We start from the raw sequence: 22,424 nt of genomic DNA, 5'->3' as shown, positions 1-22,424 counted from the left end.
CTATGCACTAGACCTGTTAAAATATAGACAGCAACATGTGCTTGACATATGTTCATTTCCAAATTTTGACAAGTCATCGAAACCGGTTTCATGAGATTAGGTATAAGATTAGTAGTGTTTTTGTATTGAAAATCTTAGGTAACAATCTATTAGATTAAAGAATCTATATTACGATCCTCAAAAAAAAAAAGAAAAAGAAAAAGAAAGAATTTATACTAATGTTTAAGAGGTTTTTCCTATTTAAATTTCTCATTTTTTAGTTAAAAAATGTCTCTATAGTCTTATGTTTAAGTAAAGACAAAACTAAAGGACAATCTGGTAAAAATACAACTCTAACTCCCATTAAAATATTTCTTAAAAAATAGGACTACTCCTGTATTCACTTATAAATTAGATTTTTAAAATAAAAATTATATAGATATAAAATAATTAAAAACAATTTTTTTTTCTACAAAATAGGACAACTAAAATAATTCCTCATAGCATGTGCAAATCGCATGTGATGAGGATAGTAATTTTAAAGAGGGTATCTCATGCGTCAAGTGCATGAGACCAACCTCTCACAAGGAGGTGAACCCTACTCTCATGTACTTGGCGTATGAGAGATTTTTCCATAATTTTAATAGTAATATAAAATTATAACTAGTTAAAATATGTGTCTTACAATTTGTTATAAAATTATGAGAAATAATATGTGCACAATATTTTCACAACAAATCATAGGTGGTTGATTGTTATTAGTTCAAATTTGAACCTAACATTAAGATTACTTTTTTTTCCTAACAATAATAACTGGTAACAATTTAACACTTAAAATTTATTGTAAAAATATTCTAGATATATCATTTCTCATTACTAAACATTTTTTTTGTTTTTGTCGGAATAAAATATTATAAAAAAATTGCGAATAAATCCCCACCACGGCACGATCCACGCGCGCACTCATACCACGACACGACCCACTCCCACCACCACTATATTCTCTCCTCTTCTCCTCCAACATGTGGTCCGCACGGGACACGTGTCAAGTTTCCAGAACCTACTTAAATTACGTGGACCAATAAAAACATCGAAACTGATCGGATCTCATCGCCCACCTCTCGTCCACGAATTCTGATATCCACCCCCTCGATCTCCTCGCCACGTGTCCTCTCCTGCGTCACCCTTTTTATTCACCCTAAATAAATTATTAAAATATTCTCTCCACAATTTTTTTTAAAAATAAAAAAATAAAAAATAAATTTTTTTTCCTCTCTCTCTCTAAAGCTTCTTCTTGTTGTGTGAGAGAAGAAGAAGAAAACTCTACTCTTGAAACTACGAGAAAGTTACTTACCTCATCGAAAATCGGAGAGCCAAAATTTTGATTTTCTCTTTCAATCCTCAGACTCTGAAATATTCGGTTTTTCCGGGAAACAAAGGCTTTTGGTTTTTTTTTTTTTCTTTTCACTTCACAGGTGAGTTTTGTTGCTCTGAGCTAGATCCATTTTTGTACTGCAAATTCTCTGCTTAACTTTTTTTTTTTTTTTTTGCATGTTTGAATTGTTTGGTTACTGATGTATATGCCTTGATTGGTGGCTGAGAAAATACTGGAAATGAAAAGGATGCTATTTTTTTTTTGTCGATTTAATTTCTTTATAATGAACAAAAAAAAAAAAAAGGTCAAAATGAGTCTAATAGTATCTTCTGATTAATTTTTTTTTTAAATACTGAAGTATAAATGCTCTGATTGGTTGCTGAGAAAATCTTTGGAAATGAAAAGGATGCTAATTTTTCTTGTTTATTTAATTTCTTTGTATTGAACCAAAAAAAAAAGAAAGGTTTAATTTAAATTTGATTTTCTTTCTTTCTTTCAACTCAGAGACTCTGAATTTTAGTTTTTCTGGAAAGAAGTTTTGGTTTTCACTTTTCAGGTGAGTTTTGCTGTGAGATAGATCCATTCTGTTCTAGCAAATTTCTGCGTCTGATTAAGTTATTTATTTATTTATTTTTTATAGAATTTTGTGCATGTTTGAATTGTTTGGTTACTGATGTATACTTTGATTGGTTGCTGAGAAAATACTGGAAATGAAAAGGATGCTATTTTTTTTTTATTGAACCAAAAAATAGGTCAGAATGAGTCTAATAGAATCTTCTGATTAATTAATTTTTTTATTTTAATATTTATAATTTTGTGCATGTTTGAATTGTTTGGTTACTGATGTAAGCTTTGGTTGGCTGCTGAGAAAATATTGGAAATGAAAAGGATGCAATTTTTTTTTTTTATTGAACAAAAAAAAGTAAAAAATGAGTCTAATGTTTTTACTGTTTCTGTTTCATTAATTTGTGCCTTTTCCTATTATTATCGTTAAAAAATCAAATTAGGACAGAAACTGTAAAGCTTTGTTTGGTTGGATTTTTTACCTGCAGTTAAGTGTTGGAAAATTCACTTAATTGAACTTCATACAGTTATTATTAGTTTGGTTGCCAAGAATATTTTCTCACTCTTTTTTCTTTATTATTATTACTTTAATTTTCAGTAATCTTAGGGTTTTGGCATATTCTTCTTCTTTGCTGTTCTCAGAATTAAAAGAATCTGAAATTATTTATCTATTGGGTTGTGGTTGGAAATAAATTTCTAGTTAAATTTGATAGAAACAATTATAATGCTTAATTTGATCTGTGTTTTTCCTTCTCAAAAAAAAATAGGACTCATAGCACCCTATTTCTCGGAATCCAAACTGGTATAACTGTCTGAGTATCGGATTGTGTTTCAGGGTTTTTTTTTTGGTAATTATGTAAGATTGCACAAAAAAAATTCTATGCTTATTAACAATCACGTTGCTCCTAATTGGCTAAATTGAGTTTAATTGTTTTTGATTGAATTGCACTGCCTTTTCTTTTATAATCAAGTTACTTTAGTTTTATCGGTTTTGCAATGTGATCACCACTTATGTTTCCTTGGTTTATTTTTTGATGCAGGAAGCAAAATTTGGCAATAGAAATTTCACTATAAACATGACATCATTTCAATCAACTGCATGTGTCTGGGGTGGTGGATAGAGGATCTAAAGGAATGTCTGACTTGTACATGTGTGAGGTAGTATACGTTTTATCCATTCAGATTAGTTCCATAATTTGCAGATTTCTTTTCTATAATTCCCATAGATTGTAAAACTTGGCTTGAAAGATTTTAATTACGTGTTTGGCTTCATGATTTTGGGTGGTCATAATAACCTTTTATATTGATGGTTAGGAAGATTACCTATAAATAAAAAAGAGACTTGAGAATTTTTAAAAGAGCCTTGAGATTTTTCAACAAAAATATAACCTTTATGGATCCTCCCATGCTTTCTTGAATGAGAAAAATGAGAAATATATATCATGATAAGCTCTTCTGATCTATATATGGGTACTTTAGTGCAGTCTAAAACCAATGAATTAGCTTTTGGCGCTTTACATGTGGTGGAAGGTTATTTGAAAATGTTTCCTCATGTTAGTGGTTGTGCGGCTTCTCCTTTTACTGATTATCCAAGAGGTTATCAATCTGGTTTTCCTTGCTATTTATCTCTAAAATTCTACTTTGAATTAACATAATGGCACATTAGGTGGAAGGCTATTCCATTTACATATGTCTCATCTTGTTTGTTATATGGTCTTCTATAATTTTTTATTCTATATGAAAAAAAAAAAATTCCTTTGAAGGCATAGTTCTGTCACCTAAGGTTCTGAAGGAATAGGTCAACTTTCTCTTTAAAGGGTAAAAAGCTGTTGATGTGGTTATTTCATTCTTATTTATTTTTGGTGCTTGTTAAGAGCGCTAGAAAAATGATTTCTGTAATGTGTAATTAGATTCTTTGGGGTACTTGAGAACTAGTGTTATGGAGGAACGATCTACCGAATACCTTTTATTGCTCAGCTATTTTGCTTGGAAGAATTAAGAACCGCTCTGCAGCCCATGCTGTGTGCTTTCTCATCCTCTAATACCACATCTATTATTTCATTTTAAACTTTTAGTTACTTTTATGTTACTCATACGGGTTATGATAAATTGTCTGTATTCTAATTAATTGGGATCTTCTAGGCCTTCTCTTTTTTTTGCTTGCATTACCAATTGTGTTACCTTCAAGCACCATGTACGATTTTGTATGTTATTTATTTATTTCTCGGATAATCTTAGTTCTTGTGGTGATTGGTTTACATCTTCCATCTTATGCTGTTATGCATCAATTAGTGTAAATTGTTTTATTCTTTGATGTCTTCTAGATGTTATGGCTTTACTTTGATTCTCCTTATAGATCCCCTACTGTTGTTTTAAGGGTCTTCAGTTATGTATGATAACCTTGGTTATAAACTACCTGATTAAAAAATTCCTTAGCATATAAATTAGTATTTATTTTAGTTTTATGGTCAAATCTTGTTGGCTCCATTGCATAGATGGATTTATGTATGCTTGCATATCATACCTATGGTCAAAGAGAAAGATAAATTTGTGTGCGAAAAGATGGATTTATGCATGCTTGCATATCATACCTGTTTTACACAGCCTGTATAGTTTGTAGTGCACTATTCTCACTATCAGCATATGGACTCTGCATCATTAAAAAATAATACTCACACTTTTATCTTAACTTCTTCTATAGCTGTTGCATTAAATTAATGATTGTATCATGAAAATCTACTTGAGCAAGTGTTTTTTTGCTCCCCCCCTTGTATTCATCAGGTTACGAGCACTAACTTGTATCATTCTGATTTGTGTGCTTGTATTGCAATACTGCTTAGTGTCCCTTCTTTATTGAAGGTCTTGACTTATATGTTGGTAAGACTTAAGATTGTTCTAGAACTAGTCTCGCTATCTCTTTGACCTAGTTTTATTTATTTATTTATATTATTATAAAGATTTGGTTTGGTTAAGATTGTTACTTGTTATATTTTAATAAATTTGAGATTAGTATATGTGCTCATACTAAAAATAAATATTAATTAATTAATTGCCGTATCTCTGCTGTGTTGTGTCCTAGTTTTTCATGAAATACCATGTCGGGGTGTTCTGTGTTGTGTCTTATTAACCGCATGCCTTCCATATTTTTTGGTGGTCAAATTCCTCATGTTGTCTTATTTCCTTATACACCAATGTTCCATTTGTCTTAAAATTTTTGGGTATGTTTGTTATGTTCATACTTTAGTTCTAAGGGGTGATAGGTTTGATCCCATGTCTATTAAGAGTGTTTTCCTAGGATAGTTGCATGCTCAGAAAGGATAGAAATGTTATTTTCAAATCTTCAACATCACTTCATTAGTGCTGATCTCACATTCTTTGAATCTATTTCCTATTCTTCAATTATCCAAAAGCTTAAGCTATTGGGATTTGATAAATTAATCATTTAACTACATACTTCTAACAAACCTCATGAAAGGAGGTATGGTCTTTGTAAATCAATGTGTAATGTGCAAACTTGCAGAGATTTGTATCACTTGATTTTGGTGTAAGGTTTGTCAATGTTGGCATCTTAGACCTATTTCTTTTGGAAATAGGGTTCAAAATGTAGCTCCATTTTGTTTGATGTGTCAGATTAGAACAAAGTGGGTGATGCCTCAAGCAATGGGAGGAGTTCTTCAATGTTGGCATCTTAGATCTATTTCTTTTAGAAATAGGGTTCAAAATGTAGCTCCATTATGTTTGATGTGTCAGATTAGAAACAGGAGGGTCATTGAAGAGTTAGAGTTGAATATTAAGAGGTTGAAATCCCAATTTGTGGGGTCTCTCTTCTTTTGGATGTCCTTGGATGGATTGACTGTGGAATATGTATGATTTTATTGACTCTTTGTACTCTTAGGGTATGTTTGGTATACATGGTTGATTATTACCTGAGAATAGAAATGAATGTTTCTAGGAATACAAGAAGTTGGATTGGAATAACTACTCCTATTCATCCATTTGAATATTCCTATTGAGTAATAGAATCCTTATTTTGTATTCCATAGTTTGGTACAATATGATAAGATAGTATAATGTAATCACATCCCCGACAAATTTCAAAAGAATATTCTAAGCAATAGAAAATAAAAAGGCATTTTGAGGATTATGAGTGTTAGAAAATAATGGTTAAGCAATTATATTCTCAATTTCCTATAAGTTTAAGCTCTTGCAACTAGTTACTAGTGGTTGTTTATCATGGTTTTAGAGCAAGTCGTAATAGATCAAACTTTATTCCCACTCTACCTCTCATTTAAAAATTTCACATGTTGGGTTCCGCTTATTGAGGGTGAGTTTGAATCTACATACAAGGGAGAGTGTTAGAAAATAATGGTTAAGTGATCATATTTACCATTTCCTATGCTTTCAAGACTAGTCGTAGTCTATCAATTAGCATGTTCTATTTATTCCATTTTGAATAAATTTTTTTTTATACAGTCCTTATGTTATAATAAGTTTCCTATTCCCTTGTGCTTTTGCCTATTTTCTGTGTATTACGATGTTTTTGAAATCTTACTATTTTCTACCTGTTAGAATAATGGTAAATGATTAAATTTTTCATGTCCTCTTTGTTTAAGCTTTTGGGAGAAGTTGTGGTTTATCATGATATTAGAGTAGGTGGTCTTGTGTTCAAATCTTGTCGTCACTTTACCCCTTATATAATATTTTAACATTTCATGTTTTGGGGCCCACTTATTGAGAGGGAGTTTGGGCCCACACTTGTAGGGAAATGTTAGAATAATGGTTAAGTGATTTAATTTACTCTTTCCTGTTAGCTTAAGCTTTTGACATAAGTTGTTGTTCACCTCCATATACCAAAATAATTCATTGGAATGAAATATGGTATCTCCATCATGGACTAATACACGAAAACATCTTTAACTTACATCTTCTTCCTGTATTTGTCTGAATCAAATTTATTTTTATGCGAAGTTAAGTTGACCTGGAATTGTTGCACCGGATAAAACCAAATTCAAGTTAAGCTTTAAGAAAAAGATGATTCATTTAGATTGGCCCTGGGCTTATTATGAGCTCCTCTGTAATCAAATATATATATATATATATATATATATATCTTTTTATCCTTTTCTTTTTTATTGGGTTATCCACTGTTCAGATGATTTTTTTTTTTTTTTGTGTGGTTTTATTCTGATGAATATTTCTTTGACTTTTTCATAGTTCCTGAATTGTATCTAAGATGATGACTAAAGTTTCTGTCATGATGTTACAGCTTGAAGACAATGTGTGGGATGACTTTGATGAGAGTGGTGATCATATAGTGCCTCGTCCTGGTGACGAATGTAGGGACCAATTTGCAGTACAGGGTGATAACCATAAGAAACCACGGCGTGAAGTAATTGGTGTTACAATTAATGCTGCTAATGCAATTAAACATAGTATTCGGGAAAAGGAGGAAACGAACTTACCAATTCTGACCAAGGAATACGCAATGCTGGAAAAAGGTTCATGGTCTCAACCACCTGACGGCATGTTTTCTTCTTCATGCGATAATGACTCACTTAAGGAAGTGACAAGTAATCAATCTGATGATATGAGGATGCCTAGACATTGTTTCAAAAGTGGAAATATAGATTCAGGTGGCAGTGAGTCGTGTGCCGATGATCCTATCTTAAGTGACAAGTGTGCAGCAGTTGATGATAATCTGTACCGTTATTCACTCAGTAACATATCCCAAACAGATGATGATCTCAGCTTTCTGGACAATGACCGTGAAGACAAAGAAAGTAGTGATCTCTTGTACTATTGGTGGCCGAATATAGAAAATTTTGAGGATGTTGACAAGATGTTTAGGTAGTCTTCAAAATCCTTCTTTATATAATTTATATTTTCTATTGCTTTCCTTTTTATGTGACATTAATACTGGATCTCTTTGAAGTTAATGATTTAGTATTGATATCCGTTCTTTTGATCTTGCAGAAATAGTGATTCAACTTTTGGATTAGGGTCTCTTGGTAATGAAGAGGAGTTGTGCTGGTTCTCATCTTCACATGCTACTGAAGTATCTGAAGATGCATTGAAGTCTGACAAGAAGTTTCCAGGTCATGATGCAAGTGCAATGAGAAGTATACCAGAACATCATGAGGTTTCCAGGCCAAACAATGCAGTTATTCCAATCAATGATTCCAGCAAGAGGTGTGTTTCCATGGGTGAGCAAATGAATTCTGAGACCTCAGATATTGATGACCCCGCCACTCTTAGTCAGTTATCATTTGTTATGGGATCAGATACAAAAAGTGAGAGTAAGAATGGCTTAACGCCCAAAGACCAGGTAAGCTTCTGTGAATTCAAATTGATGCTTATTTTTATCCAAAAATTAAAAATGATTGTTTATTTTTAAAATATACTCTATATCTTGGGAAAAAAAATTGTGAGATTCCACAATATATATATGTGTGTGTGTGTGTGTGTGTGTGTATATATTGCAGTCACTTGACTTCAGTGATAGTATTAAATTCAACATTAAATGTCATCCAAAAAGAAAAATGAAGTTCAATATGAAACCTATCACCCTGTTTAAAGGCTAACCCCCCCAAAAAAAGGATTACAGTAACTTACAAAGCAATTTGTTGTAATATCCAGACCAGGACCACTAAATTTTCACTTCAATTATGCTTTGAGACTGTGGTTGGCAACAAAATATCAAAATAAAATGCATCTAGTGTATCTGACACAAAATTTGCGATTCAAATTCATTGTAACTTTTGGTGTTTAGGTTCTACTTTTCTTGAACTTGCTTCCCTTGTTAGTACCTTTTCCTCCTGTTAGGTAGAACACGCGTATATTATTTTAATATTCTCTCTCTCCCCCCCCCCCCCCCCCCCCCTCTTTCCCTTCTCTGAAGCTAACATATCTTAATTTCACATAGTTCATCTTTGAAAAGGGATTTGGTATTTTTCTTACATAGAAACTTAGAATGCTTAATCTATTTGAACATCTGACAATCACATATCTGTTCTCCCTTTTTTCCATGAAGAACCTTCAAAATTTTAACAATTTTATGATTACATGACAGATCAATTTTCATCGAAAGCAGTCAAAGAACCAGAACCAAACAGAAGGGAAAAGAAAAGATCGTCATCTGGAAAATGGTGTTTCGTTGCAATCGCATGAAGTTTTTTCTTCCCTTGGAATTCATCAACATAAACAAGACATAGGACCTGATACCTTGAGTTATATGCAGACGCATGTACCCTATATGCACTTAGACTATCGTCATCCTTCAGATATTTGTCAAACATCAGGTAACAGATCTGATAACAATGGCCCCCCATCCCCTTCTCCTAAGGAGTCTTCCTATGCATCAAATCCAGTCCGGTCCATGGAGAGTTCTCATGGTCCTTCACTTGAGGTTCCTGTGAAAACAACGAATGAAAAGAGAGAAAAACTACATTGCTGCCAGGATTTACAAGCTCCAAGTACTAGGAAGTCTAAACATGTAAATATGACTACTCCAATGGCATTTGGTCTACCTTCAGCTCAGAAGCAAGCACAGCTCTCTGAAAATGAGGGTGAAGCCCATAGTGAAGTTGGAGTTACCAAAGGAATTCCAACAGAATTTGATTCTTCAAATGCACAGGAGAGCTCTTGCATGAGCTCTGTGTTGGATGAGATCTCACTAGAAGCAACTAGTTTTCGCCAGCTTCAACAAGTCATGGTACAGGTAAATGATATACTAAAGTTTTGAGTATGTTGTTACTATTAAATTTATCATGGTAGCATGAGAATCTATGAACACTTGAGTGCTGATGTGTGAAATGATATATTACCTTATAATGATATAGTATTCGTCCATTGTACTTAAGAGCTGAATTACACCATTAATATCTGATACCTGAAAATGTAGAAAGTGCTAAAATGCATAACTCTACTTTTCTTAAATATTTCAATTTTCTCAACAAGTGGCAACAGAAATGTGGGAGGGTAAGTAATTTGGGGTGGTTTGAGGATTGGGATCGGCATTCTTAATTCGGACCTCAGGCTAATAGGAACTGTCATGTCCTTCTGTCTTAAGCTCAAAATGGCTTTTCATTTGCCCCTCCAGTCCATGATTAAAAATAAAAAAAATCCCAAACCAACAGCCCATCTTGCATGATCAATCACATACTCAATGTCTATTGGTATTTTCCCCCAATTTATGTTTTCTCACAATAATGAAGTTATATAAAGATTTACGTACTCAATGTCTATTGGTTTTTTCCCCCAATTTATGTTGTCTCACAATAATGGAGTTATATAAAGATTTACGAGAGAACTTCAAAAGATCAAATGACTAATAAGCACATATATTTGTAGAACACAAACTCCATGTCTCATTATTTTTTTATTGTACAAAAGTTATCACGTTAATTTTTCTTTTTTTTGCACTATTTTTTCATCATATGCTAATGCATTGCACATACATTAATAGTGTGCTATTTTATACATATATATATTTTTCCCTTTTTTGATAATTTTCAAATTGACTGAGCTGAAATCCTGAAACTACTTGAATTCAGTTGGATATCAGGACAAAACTGTGCATAAGGGATAGTCTATACCGGTTGGCTAGAAGTGCTGAACAAAGGCATAATTGTGCAATGATTGGAGGCAATGGAGATGACAATGATGGAAATCGGGCATTAATGGTTCAAGAGACAAATAAGTATGCAATAACTGCTTACTCTCAGTTTCCATTTTAAATGCTTGCTAAGATCTAATAGTATTGTCTGAGTTTTTCCATTGCTTCTTGGTCATGTGTTTTTACAACCACAAAGTTGTTTTATTACCCATACGTGGGATGGGTTGAACTCAATTTGCCAACCTGTGATTTAAAAATTGTAATTTACCCACTCTAGGTTTAATTCCTTAATCATAAATTAGCCCAAATTAGTTAAAACTTGCATGTTTAATCTTGTTTTTTGAAAAGTAAACGTATAAAACAAAATAGCAACCTTATAACAATCTGAATAATTAAATTCTTGAACCTAAAGTATTTACAGTATGTACTTGTTAGTACCCTAGTCGTGAATGGACAATAAAACCAAAATGTACTCTTTGAATCACAAAATTTGGCAACCCCAACGAGGTCATTGTTGTTGTTGTTTTTATTTTTATTTTTAAAATCATCTCATATGTTTTATTCCTCTCCAAAATTAATGGATGGAAAGCCCCGGAGCGTATTACCTATGCAATAAAAATGACAATGGTCAAGCATATCTAGACACTAAAACTAGTTTTACATTGGAGACAGATTGATTCCTTCATATATATTAGAAAAGAAAATCTAAACAAGCTATATGAGCCTGCCCTATTGGAACCATGATTTATGATAATAGTGTCATGCGGAGAACCCAAAAAAACTAGTAGGTTCACCTACTATTATTTTATAATTACAGTTCAAGGTACAAAGCTCCAGCACACTAGTACATAAACAAGGAGACTTGGACATGCGTTACATTAGCGCTCACACCAAGATCATATATCCTCATATACAACATAGACACCTTCACATAAAAGCCTGTCCAGCTGACTCATCATGGCAAACAACCTACCATTCCCTCACATCTCATCAACACTCATGGCTTGCATGAAACATAAATGCCTCTGTTAATAGTTATAAAAAAGTTGGTAGCTTAACTAACTTTAAGTTTCCATATTCATGTTTGTAATAGGTTCATTTCTTCGCAACTTAGGAAAAAAAATTCTAAATAAGCCATATGGGCCTACCCCATTGGGACCATTTTTTAGCTTTTAGAATAATTAGTGTGTCATGTAGAGAGCCTACAAGAACAACAAAACTCACCTATTATTATTTTACAAATACAGTGCTAGGTTCAAAGTCAAGCACACTAGTGCATTAACAAGGACACTGGACACACATCACCTTAACTCTCTCACCAAGATTGCTTGTCCTCACTCCTCATATATGGTGTAGAAACCCTTACACAAAAGTGTGCACGGCACACTTGTCTCACCTAATAACTTACCTAATTCTCTCTCACCTTCACTCAAGACTCAAGGCTTGCATGACACATAGATGCTTCTTTTCATAGTTATAAAAGGCCAGTGTCTTAGCCAACTTTTAGTTTCCTTATTGCTCCAATGCGGTTTTATCTTCCCATGAGAGGAGATTTCGAGTGGTAAATGAAGATACTGCAGTAGAGGGGAGGCTGTGGATTTTCATCATCAAAGAAATATAATATGCAAAAATATTATTAATCAAAATTCTCTCTATTTGCTGCCAAAGACCAAATCAAGATCTTATTATGGAAATGTTAAAATCCTTTTAACTAAAAGGGGAAAGTATCTCTTAATAACTGAGAAAATTCAAATTATACTAAAAGAAGAATAAAAAATAAGTCTCTTGACCAAACAATTAGAAATTCCATAGTCAAACAACTAAGTCTCTAAGATTAGTAAAGAGTACCCATAAATGTAGAACTTCCTAATTTTATATTTGAAATTAAGACACTAGACCTAAACTTGTTGATCTGGCAAACTTTTTGATCCTGCCAACACTAGTATGATCTTTAGGGATTTATTCGTGAAGCAAATGATGTGGGTGACTACTTACCAGAGGCTAAATAAATGGCATGTTTGAAGTTTTAGGATTAGTTCAATTTTGACATGAAGCCTAATTCACTTGGCAAAAATTGAGGCCTAGTGCACTTAGAAAAAATGAGGCCTAAGCCTAAGGCCCCTTCTACCCCCAAGATTTGAAAAGGTGTTAAGGCCCCCATTACATTAACAAAAGCCCTTCCCCCAAAAAAAAAAAAAAAAAAAAAAAATCCCAAAAATGTAGACTAGAGGTGTGTTTTGCATTCTTTCCTTTACCTCCAAAAAGGCCCTCGATATTTAGTCAATTTAAATCCAACCTCGTTGAAACCCTAAACAGTTTCACTAAAACAAGTGTTATAAGTTTGCCTAATAATCATTGAGAATCAATTTTCCCGTCAACTAGAGGTTTTGGTTTTGTAAATCAGTCTCCCGTACAGTAGATTACACTTTTTAGTGAAGTCGAAATAATTTCTTTAATAAGTGTAATTCTATTGTCTATTTAGTGACGTTGAAAGAACTTCTTTAATAAGTGTGATTCTATTGTTCTACACTTTTAAAATTTATTTTAGTCTTGTCCTATTATGATTTTACATTATAATTTTAAGTGGATTAGCTACTATCAATGGAAAAAGAGATGCTAATAAATCCTAAATACAGAAACTTAATAAGTATTATTGTATCTCATAAAACGAGACATTGAATGGATTAGCCACTATCAATGGTAAAAGAGATTTTAATGAAACCTAAATACAAAAACTTAATTAGTAATATTGTATCTCAATTCTCAAAAAACAAGACAATTGGTTTTAAAAAAAAAATAAACTATGATATATAGTTAAACAAAAAATATTTATACATTAAAGAAAACTCCACTGAAATTTAGTTCCTTAGGCCTCAAAAGGCCTAATGAAGCACTTTTGTTGACTAATTTGGATGCAATTCAGTCCTCTATTTACATTTTGTATGTAGCGGGTGGTTCATTTTGTTTCTGTTTTCTTTCCATCTAGGAGTTGAGGGTTTGTCAGTGATTTAAAAAACTTTTTGGACATGGACGGTAGTGGTGGGCAATGGGTCTTCATATGTTGGTTTTTGTTTGTTATGTTTTGTGTACAATAGTTGGATTTTAATACTAACTTTGTTAGCAATCAAAATCCTACTAAGTTAGGAAAACATGAGTCCATGAGCACTTTTATACATAAAACTCCTGAAGGGCTTTGGTGAGATTCCATGCTGTGGGGATCAAAAACACAAGAGCTGAAGAACACTATGGCTATTCTTGATCCACACAACTAATTTATAAAAAGTATGAGTCGGAACCCACAATGGGAGAATCAAACAGATGATTAAAGACAGAAAAGACTGAATCATATCTTTATATGGACAGAATAAGTATTCTTGAGGGGAATACAGAGATAAAGGAAGATGAACACTGCTACAAGCTCCTCACTTTCTCTCTCCTAGTTTTTCTCTCAATTTTTCTGGATCCCCCTTCCTGTTGCTCCCCTTCTCCTTTTATAACCCCTCTCCTCCCCCAGCTGTCCTGCTCTTTAGCTGAATTTTTGGGGTGATACGTGTCCCATCAGCATACATTTCTGCCATTTTGTGATCATGAGGGCAGACTTTGGGGGTTGTCCTCCCTGTTCAGGCCAGTCAATTAGCAATTAATGTGGCTAACATTAGGTGGGAGGAGTCTTAAATGCGGAGGTGACTGCTGCATTGGGTTTTGCGTTTTTCCAGAAGTGTTCCCGTGGTAATCCGATGAAGTGAGGCCTTCTTGGTAAAACGGATGGGTATACCTCGGTATGATTGCACATCGTCGGGAACACGGGTTCCATGGGCTTCCGGGGCGCGGTCCCCAGCTTGCATCTTCTGGACAATAGACTCCCTTAAATCCCTCCAGGTTTTCGGGCTAACGCCTTACCATGGAAGGGACGTCTTAGCTTTTCTTCCTTGGGTCAGCGTCTTCAGAGTAGACTCAGGTCTATTCCCCCACAAATACTTATGTCTTTCTCCTTCATTTATTTATTTGATTTTGTTTTCTAAAGATCTCAACAATTAACTAATTATATGTTATTTTTATAAAGCAGAAATCCTTTCAATCAGATTTGAACTAGTGTCAGGATTAGGGTGTAATCCATGTACACATAGAGCTTATCACCAAGTTGTATACATATTCAAGTTGCTACTCACATGTATTGATGTTGGAGAACAGTTCAATTTGGATTTTATGGTTTCCCTGATTGATATTGGAAGTTGAACTCGTAAAGGTTATGGGTTTGTTGATGAGAAAGCTATTCTAAGAATTATTAAGTGCATTAAAATCAAAACACTGCCCAAAAAATTAAAAAGAATTCTTGCCAGGGGCTACTCATAGTGCCTATAAATGGTGTAAACTTTCTTTATTTTTTAGTCTTGATTAATTATGCGTTTGTTGAGGTTTTCTTGCATAGATTTTATAATTGAATGGGGTTGAATGGGGTATAATTGGGTCTAGTTGTAGTTTAAATTTAAAAGTAAGTTGAAGAAGTAGAAGAAAGGAATTGGAAAACTTGGAGTCTCCCGGGGATCTTCTAAGTCTCTCTCCTAAAAGAATTTCAGTGGAATCTTACCATTAAAGAAAACATCATATGCCAAAAAAATTTATTGATCAATGTTCTCGTAAATGAAACATATATAATATATTTTGACTGAGTGATGTTAGGGATACTAACATTTTTTTACATAAAGCTTACAAATTGATGTGCCACCGATCTTAAAAAAACAATTCATTAATTTATTAGACGGGTGAAGCCCACTAATCACATTCATTATCCTATCATTTTGTAAGCTTTATGTAGTAAAACTTTTAGTACTTTTAACATTTTTCTTTCTGAATTCTCTTACTCCTCAGTGCTAGGACTTGGACTCCTAAGCAAATTAAATTACCTAAAATGGATCACAATAAGATCCATGTACCATTAGTACAGTGCACTTGTAGTAAATTTGAAATAATTAAATACTAATAACTCCTGAAAAAAAAAAAAAAAAAGGCGCTTGCCTTCAGCTATAATATGAAAATAAGACTATAATATTTATAATAGTCTATAGAGATCTCACAGTAGGCCTCACTTAGAAACTAAACCTAATTTGAAAAAATCTTCGCTCATTGAGCTTGCTTTTTTCTTTGAACTTCTGTTATCCTGTGCTTCCTAAAGTATTTAATGGAGTCTTAGATTCAAGCATTTAATTGCAAAATTTTATAAATTGAAGCATAATTGCCAAAATTTCATAAATTGAAGGTAATTGTCAAAATTTCATGAGTTCTCTGTTGTTTCTATTATAAAACAAAAATACATATATAGAAGTAAAATCCTAACAGAATTTAGAAAAAGATGAAATTCTTAAATATGAAAGGAAATAAATCTATTTCCTCATATGTTCTATTAAGCAAACTCTCCGGTAATTTTCCATCTTCAACTTTTATATAGAATATAATTAAAACTTTCGTTTTCTTCTATTTTGTAAATAAAATTATCTCTTAGTTGCTCTATTTTTGTCTCTTCTTGTGCATAATTTCTCCTTCGTCTCTATCTAAAAATTGCCTCTGCCACATGCCTGCATGAGCATAGGTGTGTGCTGGTAGACTAGTAATTAAAAAAAGAATCTGAAAGATCAAAGTAAACCCTTTATAGGGATAAATTAAAATGGACTCACAACTAAATTACTACTAACCTAGGAAGCACGGACATGGGTACGGGTACAACATGGTGATACGAGCAATTTTTGAAAAATTATAACATAACCTAGCGGGTATGACATTGTACGACACGGGTACGGCATTCCAAATAAAGTGTCTGTGCTTCCTAGTAATAACTCCTATGCTAAACCACTAGTTAGTAAAATTAATAACTACCTCAAGAATTTGTATCAAATTTTTAAGGCAAGGGACTCTACTGAAGTCACATTCACATACTGTACATTGTTTCAGTCAAATAATAGTTATATAAAAGGTATGGGAAAATTTCTAGTCTCTCTCTCCCCCCCCCCCCCCAAAACCAGACTGCCCATACATCAAGTTCAGTAGTTTTTAAAGGAAATACATATTAATATTTTGAGGAAAAGAAAGATCAATGCTTTAGGTACAAAGTTTTGGTCACTGGTCAAATCAATGTGCTGGTAGACAGCTCCCCTTGCTGACGGAAGGATCATCGTTGAAGGTATTACAACAGCAAAAGGAAGTGGTTATTTACAAGGTGTAGAAGTTAAATACAAACATAAAAGAGAACTCATTGAAGAGCTACTGTAACTTGCCTCGAGTGTCGAAAGAAGAAATGTTCAATATGCATACTCTCTTGCTAGGGTTGAGAAGATTGAAGGAATGCCAGCCAAAATGAACCCATTACAAATAGCCAGTCTTTTGTCAAGCATGTAGATTGTAGTTTAGCTGATTGATTGATAGGTGTTGCTCCCAAATACAGGGTGATTTTTTTTTTTTTGGCAGAGTAGGGGCACATAGTAAGAACCTAAATAAAAAGTAAGTACCCTATTTATCAACAAGAATAGGCCCATGGGTCTGACAACTTATTAGAAGATTTTTCATGTCTGTCTCGTTTTTTCCCCTCTAATAATCAAGTGAAAAAAGCTACCATAGTTTGGATATTGTACTTGCTATTATAGTTGTGAGCGAATAGGGTGTTTTTAATTTTAATTTTTTATTTTAAAATTGGCTTCTTTTATTATTGTATTGGTCAGTGGTTTTTGTACAATTTATTTAGGATTCAATGTTTTATGCAGTTTTTAATCCCTTCAGGGTTTATTACACAAGTCTTGATGAAAGCCGTTTAACCCATAAGTTGTACTTGAGTTGATTTAACATCTCTCTCTCTCTCTTTCTCGTGCGCACCTGCATAACTTCCTCTATTACTCTAGATTAAAGAAGTAATTGGTGAAGTGGTCTATGGTTCTGTAGCTTGGAATCTTTAAGTTAATGAGTTCATTGTTCGTGCTAATTACCCTGAATGATTTTATCTCTTGTAGTTGCTGCGTAGTTGTCAAATTTGTTCTTGTTGCACAGTAGTTGTTGAATATCAGCTAAGAATGTACTTCAGTCTTGGATTAGCATTTTCATGCTTTTGATAATGACCCTGTTCAGGTGCGCTGGCATTGATGATATGGAAACTGGCACAAATCCTATAGATCGCTCTATAGCACATCTACTATTTCATAGGCCTCCAGATGCATCCGTAATGCCTGCCAACAATGCAATGTCTCTCAAGTCTCATGCCTTGGTAAGCTTTCCCACTTTTATTGCTTATACTGGAAGTTACTTCAGATGCCTTATTTAAAACATTAGGCTTATTTGTGGATCTTAATTAACAGATTCATGGGGCTGTTACTAGTCCACCTGCAATGCCTGAGACACAGGTTTTTCAGGAAGATACTATTACCAGTGCGGATAAAAAGACGCTGATGACTGACAACAAATAAGAGAAAATAAATAGCATGAGCTCCATTATTGTGATATATGTCTATTTTTTAATCAACTTCAAATCCTCATGTATAATTATCGTTCGAGGTCCACCATAGATGTGAGGTTTGATTCCATGGTTTGAATCTCATGTGTTAGATATGCTTTTTTGTCCGTGTTGGTGCATATCCTTAGCATTTGGCAGGGCTATAAATTGTCCATCTGTTACTAATATTTTCGCACATCTCAATCTCACCCTGGTAGTACTAGTAATTCCTGTTAATTCTACCCATTTGTATTGCTACTTGTCAGCATTGATATCTTGAAGTGTCCTTAAGACATGCCTGATAAATTCTTCTAGATTTCATTTCTTTTGCAGATATTGTTGGCATCCTCCTATACATGGATGAACCAATATTTGAGGACCAACATACTGATGTAATTTTGTTGAATTTGGTGACTTGCATTACTCACCTTGAAAAAAATTGGAACAAAATGGTTACTTTTAGTTTAGCTTCAAATATGCCACATGCTTAGGGCTGACATTCTGATCTAGCACATGCCAACTTTAGTATCGTGCTCAAAAAAAGAAAAGAAAAGGTGTCATCATGTATACTTGCATAATGCCATCTAATGCTTCCTTTAGGTTTGATACACATACATTATACATGTTCACTTATCTCCGTTTCCTCTATCATTGTTTTTCCTTCCAATAACATGGCTTCATTAACAAACTAAAAAGCTCCAGATCGTTCATAAGACAAATTGGAAGTATCAGCAGCAAGTGATGGACAGATAGAGCTGTATCAGGTGTGCAAAAATTGGTGAGGTATGAAAGAATCTGGAGTCTAGATTCGTCCAGGCTTCACAAGGTAAAAGGATCTTTTGTTTCGATTGCAAGCAAGACAGAATGTGGGAGTCTCTTAATGCATGCAGCCGAAAACTCAGGATACCACTTCCTTAGAAAGGGCATTATACAAGATATGATCGAGAAGGTATCTCTCTTGAAATGGTTTCATGAGACTTCTCTTACATGTGGGATCCAAATGTGTGGGACTCTCACATGGTGTGAGAGAGGTTTGACTGTTTCATGAGGTAATTTTGTGTTACGACCACTGCAGCAACTAGCTCAACTCAATCATGACACTGGTGGCGGGACTCCCTACCTAGCGCGGGTGCAAGATTACCTAATGACAACAATAAACTAACGTCAATAAGGCTGATTATCCCACATTTGTATAATGCAATGCCGTGCAGAAAGATTGATCATCTACTTTTGGTACTATTGACGTGAAATAAGAGAGAGGACTAGGTTGTGCTCTCTGCCTATCGTAGTTTGTATGTGGTCTCCTGTACCCTCTATGCGAAAATGAAAAAAGAAATAAAAGAAAATAAGAGGATTAGATTAAGCAAGTTCTTAAAAAAAGGGTTGTTCGCATTGTTCTAACCTGTTGAAAGAAAATCTAATTATATATGTGTAGTGACGGTGCCACATATAGGTCCCAAGACCACCCTGACCTGAAAAAAAAAAAAAAAATCTATATATAATAATTATTATTATTTTTTTTTTACTTATCTACCCTAAAAAAAAAAAAAATTAGGAACACCCTCAAATTTTTTTTTATGCCAATAAAATAAAATTTTGGTGGATTATTTGTTACATTTCGGCCTATACTAGTTTTTAGAAGAAAAAAAGAAAAATCCCTAAACTGACAAACTCGTCAGTAGGGGTGTGTGCGGGTCGGATTGGGCGAGTAAACGTCAATATTACTATCCAATCTGCCACTAGTGGGTTGAGAAAATTTCAATCCGCTACCAATCTACCAAAGTTTAAATTTGACGGATTAGTTACAAATATTGGTGGTTTCAACTTGGTGGGTTGGCATTAACAACATTTAAAAAAAAAAAAAAAATCACAAACTCAAAATTTTTACTGAATAATCTCAAAATATAACTAATGCACAAAAAAAAAAAAAAAAACTTAAGGTAGATTTCATTGAATAATCTCAATTCTAACATAAACATAGGGTCAATGAAGTAGAGATATATCATCTCTAGCAAAAGTAGGCTCTACCTTACATCTTAGGAAATTAAAAACAGTAGGCTTTGCCTTACAACTTAGGAAAATTAAATCAACAAAATCAAAGTTTTAACATTTCTAAAGTCACATCAAGGATTTAAAAAAAAAAAAAAAAGACAGACAAATAATTAGATGCACTGTATTCTTATGTAATATATAACATATTTAACTTGAATATACAATGAATTACTTAATATACAATGAACCTGCTTGCCAGAATGGCTTTACTTGTAATACTATATCACATTTTTATAATATATAAATCAAATGACATAAACCAAAATAAAAAAAACAAAATATTTAAATAGTAGAAGACAATAACGCAATTACGTACCTTTGTGATTATCGGTGAAGAGTTGAAATGATAAGAAATAGGCTACAAAAAGGTTAAAGAAGAAAGAGGAAGGGAAAGACAGTGGTTGAAGGTGAAAGCCAAAAGTGAAAGGTGAGAAGAAAAAGTGAGGCCTAGAGCCACAAAGTGTATATTATACATACGGCTGAAGTAAATGGGATGGGTGGTAGGTAGAGGTGTTTAGGGTTTTAATGTTGACTTTTTAGATTTTGTTTAAGGAATTTTTTGAAGGCTAGTTTTGTTTAAGGAATTGATTATTGATTAGTTGTAAAAATTTATTAGGTGAATTGATTAACTTTAAATACTTAACAATTTGAACTAATATATATATATATATATATATATATATATATATATATATATTATTTATGTATGTATAATTAAGTGGGCAGGTCGCGTTGTAATAGGTTGACAATTTTTTAAATCATAACCCAATTCAATCCGCAATTTTGGGGGTCTAACCCGCCCAACCCAAACCGCCTAACTTAATGACCCGCACAGGGCGGGCGGGTTGTCGGGTTAAGTGGATATTTTACACCCCCTACTCATCAGCACAACATGTCATTACCTGTGTCGAACACCTAAAAAACAAATCCAGCCATCGCAAAGGTTGCCCCTTCTTCTTCTTCTTCCTTTTCTTCTTCTTTGCTTCGTCTCAGACGCTTTGCTAGTTTGTCTCTTCTTTCTTATTTTACTCTAGTTTTTGCTTTGTCAAGTTTTTTCTTTAGTTTGCCTTTTAGACTTTTAGCTTGCTGACCCCACCCACGTGACACAAAGCTTTGGAAATGACAAAACTCAAAAAGTTGACAAAAGAGTTTTGATTTCAAACTTATTTATTGAGTCTTGCCTCAATAAATTTTTCGGTTGTTGTTTTTTATTATTTAATTACATATTTATGTTTTAATATTCTAAAATAGTAATTGAGTGTCAAAAAAGAAAAACTAAATGATTTGTTTTATTTGAAGTTTACTTATTTGGATCAATAATTTTATGTTGTATAAGAGAATATAAATATATATTATTTTTAATTTTTTTAGAAACTCTAAAATACCCTGAAACAGTACGTCGAAATAGATCGATACCGAAATATACATTTAGCAGGACGTGTATAACCGTTTTTATAAAGAATCTTTATAAAAACAGTTATACACGTCCTGCTATATGTATATTACTAGTTGTTAACTTGTGCTATGCACGGGAACCTACCTATTTGTGAGGTAGACTAAAATAATTTTATAAAATCTTAAATTGATTAAGAAACTACATTATTACATGATTTGCTCTTGTATGACTTCAATTGGGGTTACAATTTGATGAAGAAGCCATTGCTTAAACGTGCAATGGCTTACAAAAAATTTGTTAGACAATTTCAGATACTGCAAAAAATAACTTTAAAATTCAAATATTAAAAATTGTGAAAAATTAAAAAATATTAAAGAATCAAATGATTCACAGCTTAGAAATTATTGAAACAAAACAAAATATATATGACTAAAAATTAGAAAAATATAAGAATAAGATTGGGTTATATTCAAAAGAATAATTCATAGCTATAAGTTTGCACTCTATCATAAAATATCATGTTAGTGAAGTAGATAGATAATAATAATAATAATAATAATAATATCAACTTTTGAGTTTAAGTTTAAGTTGAACTTATTAAAAAGATAGTGTTTTATTCCTTGTTAAGTTTGGATTAAACAAAAAAAATTTTGTTTAAAAAAAATGATGAGTTTGAGTTTAAGCTGGACTTGTTAGAGAAATTGAGTTTCATTCCTTGTTAAGTTTGGACTAAACAAAAATAATTTTATTTAAATAAAATGATAATTTTATTTAAATTGTGCTGACGTGGAAAATTGTGAGAGTTTCAGAGGTTTTGGTTATATATATATATATATATATATATATATATATATATATATATATATATATATATATATATATAGATTACAGACTTAATTATTTTTTAAACTGAAATCCGAAGTTTAATACATGTTTTTAAAACTGAAATTATCTTCAACTTATTATTTTAATT

General features: G+C 32.9%; 1 protein-coding gene across 2 annotated transcripts; it reads left to right on the top strand.

The window, feature by feature from the left end:
* The first annotated feature begins 1,250 nt into the window (after positions 1-1,250).
* On the top strand, positions 1,251-18,465 carry LOC142642955 (protein LNK1). Of its 2 annotated transcripts, XM_075817421.1 has the most exons (9): positions 1,289-1,454; positions 1,859-1,910; positions 2,959-3,076; positions 7,185-7,765; positions 7,892-8,243; positions 8,988-9,635; positions 10,471-10,616; positions 17,643-17,778; positions 17,870-18,465. In XM_075817421.1, the coding sequence occupies exons 3-9, from the start codon at positions 3,053-3,055 to the stop codon at positions 17,975-17,977; spliced, it is 1,995 nt and encodes a 664-aa protein (XP_075673536.1). In that variant the 5' UTR covers positions 1,289-1,454; positions 1,859-1,910; positions 2,959-3,052; the 3' UTR covers positions 17,978-18,465. The 2 variants fall into 2 exon arrangements, with proteins under 2 accessions (XP_075673535.1, XP_075673536.1); XM_075817420.1 differs by lacking the exon at positions 1,859-1,910 and having other exon boundaries at positions 1,251-1,454.
* Positions 18,466-22,424: the final 3,959 nt, after the last annotated feature.

Source organism: Castanea sativa, chromosome 7, assembly GCF_040712315.1.
Source record: "Castanea sativa cultivar Marrone di Chiusa Pesio chromosome 7, ASM4071231v1".
In the NCBI taxonomy this organism is placed as follows: Eukaryota; Viridiplantae; Streptophyta; class Magnoliopsida; order Fagales; family Fagaceae; genus Castanea; species Castanea sativa.
The sequence above is the reverse complement of the archived record's forward strand: the minus strand, read 5'-3'. Positions and strand labels throughout refer to the sequence as shown.

Excerpts from the sequence above, each read along its gene's own strand:
- LOC142642955 (XM_075817420.1), top strand. The coding sequence starts at position 3,053 with ATGTCTGACTTGTACATGTGTGAG. Across the intron at positions 9,636-10,470 it reads TTCAACAAGTCATGGTACAG|TTGGATATCAGGACAAAACT; the intron begins GTAAATGATATA and ends ACTTGAATTCAG. Across the intron at positions 10,617-17,642 it reads ATGGTTCAAGAGACAAATAA|GTGCGCTGGCATTGATGATA; the intron begins GTATGCAATAAC and ends GACCCTGTTCAG.